Consider the following 5,854-nt stretch of genomic DNA (forward strand, 5'->3'; position numbering starts at 1 on the left):
TTTGCAATAGTTTGCAGTCCCACCAGCAGTGTGAAAGTGTTCCCTTCTCTCCACACTCACGCCAGCATCTGCAGCTTTGAGACTTTGTGACATGGGCCATTCTCACTGGAGTTAGGTGATATCTCAGGGTGGTTTTGATTCACATTTCTCTAATGATTAGGGACCATGAGCGTTTTATCAAATGTTTCTTAGCCGTTCATCTGTCTTTGTCAGAGAAAGTTCTGTTCATGTCTCTTGCCCAGAGGTAGATAGGATTGTTTACTCTTTTTCTGTTGATTAATTTGAGTTCTCTGTAGACTCAAAGACTGTTATTTTTAGAACATAAGTCTGGTTTAGGATGCAGTATGTTTTTTAAAAATGAGATTAAAATTATTTTAAGAGGTAGAATAATCTATAAACCATAATTACTATTTATTCTAAAGCAAAGGATATAGGACCTGAGTCTTTTATTCGTGATCACCTCCAATGAGATAAGAATCTATGTAGCTGGTAGAAAAATGAGTCCATGACCAAAATGCTTACTCAGTAACTATAGGAGATCAAAGACTATTGTACTCAATCTGGACTCTTCTAAGACAAAGCAATTGTTTTCTTCGAATAGTAAGTAGCAATCAGAAGCGTTCTGGGATTCATCTGTGAAAGCACCCTCTGGGCCCTGGGAGTGACGTCTTAGGGACCCGCACGCATCTGAAGGTGGGAAGGGCAGGAGGTGGTGCTTGTGGCTGCTGTGGTTGTTGGGAAGTTCTCAGAAAATAGTACTGGAAATTCGATAATTGCTGATGTCATATCTTTAACAATAGAAAAAAAATCGCTGTCCTGGGGGGCTATAAAAGCAGCAGCTTCTATCTCCCCATCACAAGCAGACTCATCCTGACAGGTACGTGTCTCAGCAAACTTGGTGAAGTTGTGATTTCAACGTGATGCTCTAGACTAACGTTTCTCCTGCTGTTTCTCCCTCTTGTTTCTTGATAGCAGATTCTCCTTCCCCAGTTGCCGATTTCTCGAGTTGGACTTGCACAGCATGGCCGCCCGACAGGGACCCCTGAGCTGCTCCTTCCTGGGGACTCTGGCTGCCAGCTGCCTCCTTCTCATGGTCCTGTCGCTGCAGGGAGGGGTGGCTGCACCTCTGGGCTCCCACTGCAGGCTGGACAAATCCAACTTCCAGCAGCCGTACATCACCAACCGCACCTTCATGTTGGCTAAGGAGGTACAGCCCGGGCCCCGCTGTGACCTCTCCTCCTTCCTGCTGTGCTGGACTTGGCGGCAGAGCACGGCTCAGATCTTCACCCCACAGTGGGTGGCGACCTCCTCTGTCTCTTCAGAGTCCCTGGACATTGGTTTTTACCAAAGCTCCTTTCTTCCACTTTGGTCTTTAGCATACACAGCAGATGTGCCCTCAAAATGTGTATGCGTTTTAAGGAAGGAAGAATACTGTGTTAGAGTAGTAATACTCAAGCCATGTTTGACTTCCTTAATATAGGAGATACACGATATAACTCACAAGATGAACGTTATTGGTATATATCAAGTATTACAGTTTTAATACTGAAAGTCATACACATTTTGGGGGCACTCTATGTATGTGCCATTCAGTGGCCCATCTGATTATTAATTTTTTTTTGAAACGAGGTCTTACTCTGTCACTCTGGGTAGAGTGGTGTGGCATCATCGTGGCTCACAGCAACCTCAAACTCCTGGGCTCAAGAGATCCTTTTGCCTGTGTTTTTCTATTTTTAATAGAGATGAGGTCTTGCTGATTGCTCAGGCTGGGCTCAGAGTGCTTGGGCTCAGCCTCCCAGCGTGCTGGGGTCCCAGGTGTGAGCCACTGCACCCTGCCTGATTATTTTTCCCTTTACTCTGTGCATCATTCTCAACTCATCTCATGCACACACCTGAATTCTGGCCTTCATCTTCACAAGGGTACTCTGGGGAGAGGGTGGAGCACACTGTCCCTTCTTCTGTCTCCTCGGCACCGGGAACTTAGTTTTTCTTTCTCTTTCAGGCCAGCTTGGCAGATAACAACACAGATGTCCGTCTCATTGGGGAGAAACTGTTCCGTGGAGTCAATGTAAGCTGTAGTTGTGGGAAGCCATTCGTGGCTCCTCGGGTATGGGGATGGGGGCTTGATCTCCTGGAAGTCCCTAATTGCTCTGTCATCCACCTACAGATGGGGGAGCGCTGCTACCTGCTGAAGCAGGTGCTGAACTTCACCGTGGACGAGGTGCTGCTCCCCCAGCCCCACAGGTTCCAGCCCTACATGCAGGAGGTGGTGCCCTTCCTGGCCAGGCTCAGCACTAGACTGAGCTCCTGTGTGAGTTCTGCTCCCAGCCCACACCGCACACCCCAACTCCCTCCTTCCTCCCTTGAGATTCCCTTCTCCCAACAGCCGCGTCCCCTGCACCCTGCCCGTGCTGGCCGTACGCAGTACCTCTGTGATGCTACTTTCGGGAGGACCACAGAGTACTGGTGTTTGCTTTAATGGAGTCACTTCCTGAGTTAATGGTGGTTAATAGTGTCTGGAAGTCAAGTGTCCTGAAGGGTCATTAGTTCGTCCCTAGGGAAGAAGCAGCTTGGGTTCTGTATGGATGAGAAAGGTGTCAGTGCCTAGATGTGGGACGGGCTGAGAGGAGAGAATGGCAAAGAAACGAAGTGAGAGAGAAGGAGGGAAAGGGGAAGGCTTAGCACAGTCGGGGCGGGAAAGCCTGCTGCCCTTTGATGTCATGGGAGGTGTGTGAAGGCAGCTCTGGAGACTGAAAGCTGCAGAAGGTTTGAGAGGAGTGGGCACAGTGAGGCGCCTCCTGTGCGCTGAGAAGGGCCACTTTTCCAGTGAGGTGTTTCAAGTGTGTTTCTTGTTCTGAGCAATTTTGTTGAGGGTTTTATTCCTGGCAATTTGCATAAACCACAAGCACAGACCTCAGTCGGATTTCCCAAAGATGAAGAGAGGCCACCTGCAAAGGAAGTGACTGGAGATGGTGTCCAAGGGAATTCAAGAGCTCAGGAAATCTAGGTCACTGGTGAACTAGGTCATTGTGAGCAAAATTACTATGCTCTCTAATTCCAGATGAATCATAATACACCTCAGATGGGCACAGAGGTTCGTAAAGCTTCAGCACAATGATGTTAAAATAGTTCATCTGTTTTTATTTTGTAGCACATCGAGGGTGATGACCAGCACATCCAGAGGAATGTGCAAAAGCTGAAAGACACAGTGAGGAAGGTACGACTGGCCACTGCAGATGCCCCAGCCTGCGGTGGGAGGAACAAACGTTTCTCTTTCCTTTCCTTTCTTTCATTTTTCCCTCCCATTTTGTGATTTTTCATTTGATTCTCCAACAATTGGGTTGACGACTCGGGAGCCTGTGGGCCTAGATGTGTGTACAGATCTGTAAATGAAGACCCAAATTTTGCAAATCTCCGAATCCTAAAACTGGCAGGGAACGTAGGTCATCTGGTCATGTTACCCCAACTTCTGGGGATGGCCAGGGGCAGAGCCAGGGCTGGCATGCAGGGCTTCTGAACCCCAGGGCCTCACCTTTTCTAGTGGTAACACATGATGGTGTTGGTGTTATTGACTGTCAGGGAAATGTCAGATTCCTATTGACTTACGTTAATCTGAAGAAGTACTTGTCCTTCCTTTCTAATTTCTTTCTTGACCCACCCCACCCCCCCGCCGCAGCAAGTCCTTAGTGAAGTAGTACACATCCCATAGTCAATGATCCTTTCTGTGGCCTATTTGGTGGAAAGAGTAGCAGTGCTCTGATGCTCAGCTGTGGCTCACCCTGAAGCTGAGGAGTGAGCGGGAGCAGTGAGAGTGATGCTCTTGAGAGCAGGTCCGACTTACATGCCCAGAGACACAACAGCTCTCGTGGGAGGAATGTTTAGTAATGAGCATAATGTCTTTCCTTCTTTTTAAAATCTTGTTTTTAAAAACAGAATTTGTTTTTATTTTCTTATTTTTATTTTTGGCATCACAGCTCACAGCAACCTCAAACTCTTGGGCTTAAGAGATCCTCTTGCCTCAGCCTCCCAAGTAGCTAGGACTGTAGGCATATGCCACAATGCCCTGCTAAGTTTTTTGATTTTTCGTAGAGACAGGGTCTCACTTTTGCTCAGGCTGGTCTGGAACTTGTGAGCTCAAGCAATCCTTCTGCCTTGGCCTCCCAAGTGTTGGGGTCACAGGCTGAGCCATCCTGGCCATAAAAAGCATTATTCCTGAGCATAAGTTAATGAGCATGACTGTTTCTTCCTTTGATAATTGGAGGCTTTGTGTTGTTTTTATTGCGAGGCTCAATTTCTTGTTCTAGAACTGTTATCTAGAAGTAGAGGGCTGGATGTTAGCCTGTCATAGACAACTTCTTTTCCAAAAGATTCCTGATGCCAGCTTACTTTGTCGTCCTTAGAAAAGTAGAGTGTGAGAAAGAAAAATTGCACACCAAACTGTGTTTGGAAACAGATTTTTAAAGTCTTTCATCCATTTTGAGAGAATCAACTTTCATCTCTGAAAAAGGGTTGCCCTGTGGAAGGGTGAGGGTGCTTTGCTCTCGGAGGTGGCAGGAGAGGAATGGTGTTCGGACAGCGCAGAAGGCAGTGCTGGCCAGGGCTGTCTGAAGTGGGGGGCCTTCTTGGGAGGTGTCAGTCCCCTGACTGGGAGTGGAAGGGGGACCGCTGGAGCAGAATGCACAGCACACAGTAGGGTCAGATAGCTTTAAAATTTTTGTCATGTTGGAAGTTATGGAGATTATGAAAACATCTCAGCATCGTGTCAAGAAAGTATGGAAAGGTGGGAGGGAGAAGGACGCAGCAAGGGGAAGGGGAGGGAACAAAGTGCTGTGCAGAAGATGAAGAGGATGACAGGGCTTTTCTTGAAATGATGCAGATGTGGAAGATTGGATCAATTTCAGTGGGGGATGCTTTGGGCTTGAATTTCAGTTTTCTCTCCCACTGAGTTTGGGAGCCTCTTCTGGATACCACCTGGGCACCTCTGGAAGGAGGGAAAAGAATGGATGTTAGGACCTTTGTCTGGCTTTCTATTAAGGCAAGTGGAGAGGGCTTACTTGGTATCTTTCCCACAAAAGTGAAAATCTGGTGTTCTTTTCCTCTTTGTTGAGAAGGTGGGAACAGAAAAAGGCCCAGTGTATTGGTGAATATGTGATTCAAGGCTATTTGAGCTGAGCTGTTACAAATGGTTGGTCATGGTTGTGGCTATGAAGACATAGCAGGTGGCAGTTGGGCCCCCAGCTCCCAGCACTGCTTCCAGCTGCCTGCTCTAGTTAGGAAGGGCAGGGTCGATGCTCTGCCCAGCTCTGCTGCTCAGGTGAGGGACACCGGAGATTGGTGCCCTGGTGCCAGGATAGCCATGATTTTAAGGTCTTTGGTGCAATCATATGATGTTCTTACTAAAGGATATTATTATTAGCCTTTCACAAATGGCTAAAATTTGGTTTCTATCTCTAGCAACCTAATTATGCCAAATATATTCTTTAGAAAACACATTGTAAATGCTCAAATACTTCTGCATACTTATTTTCACAGCTTGGGGAGAGTGGAGAGATCAAAGCAATTGGAGAACTGGACCTGCTGTTCATGGCCCTGAGAAACGCCTGTGTTTCACCAGAGCAGAGCCAGGAATGAACAACTGAGTCGCCCCCCACCCCCACCCCCCACTCCCTTATCCCCTCCCACCCCCGCTAGAGCTGACTGTAAGAAGCCCAGAGGGACTTTTTACCTGGAGGGAAATGGGAACCAAACTCTACCATCACAGGTGATCCAAATGAACCCCTGCTTAGCTTAAAAAGGAAACAGTGTCACTCCTGTTTATGAGACCAGCTGGTAGGCTTTCTAAGTATAAAGATAT

General features: G+C 47.4%; 1 protein-coding gene across 1 annotated transcript; it reads left to right on the forward strand.

Moving 5' to 3' along the window:
- Positions 1-1,021: 1,021 nt before the first annotated feature.
- IL22 (interleukin 22) lies at positions 1,022-5,631 on the forward strand. The gene is made up of 5 exons (XM_003797848.1): positions 1,022-1,207; positions 2,003-2,068; positions 2,168-2,311; positions 3,152-3,217; positions 5,533-5,631. The coding sequence occupies exons 1-5, from the start codon at positions 1,022-1,024 to the stop codon at positions 5,629-5,631; spliced, it is 561 nt and encodes a 186-aa protein (XP_003797896.1).
- The last annotated feature ends 223 nt before the right edge of the window (positions 5,632-5,854 follow it).

Source organism: Otolemur garnettii, unplaced genomic scaffold, assembly GCF_000181295.1.
Source record: "Otolemur garnettii isolate 467f Iridium unplaced genomic scaffold, OtoGar3 scaffold00125, whole genome shotgun sequence".
Lineage (NCBI taxonomy): Eukaryota > Metazoa > Chordata > Mammalia > Primates > Galagidae > Otolemur > Otolemur garnettii.

Coding starts and splice junctions, on each gene's coding strand:
- IL22 (XM_003797848.1), top strand. CDS start 1,022: ATGGCCGCCCGACAGGGACCCCTGAGCTGCTCCTTCCTGGGGACTCTG. Junction 2,069..2,167: donor AACTGTTCCGTGGAGTCAAT/GTAAGCTGTAGT, acceptor ATCCACCTACAG/ATGGGGGAGCGCTGCTACCT. Junction 2,312..3,151: donor GCACTAGACTGAGCTCCTGT/GTGAGTTCTGCT, acceptor TTTATTTTGTAG/CACATCGAGGGTGATGACCA.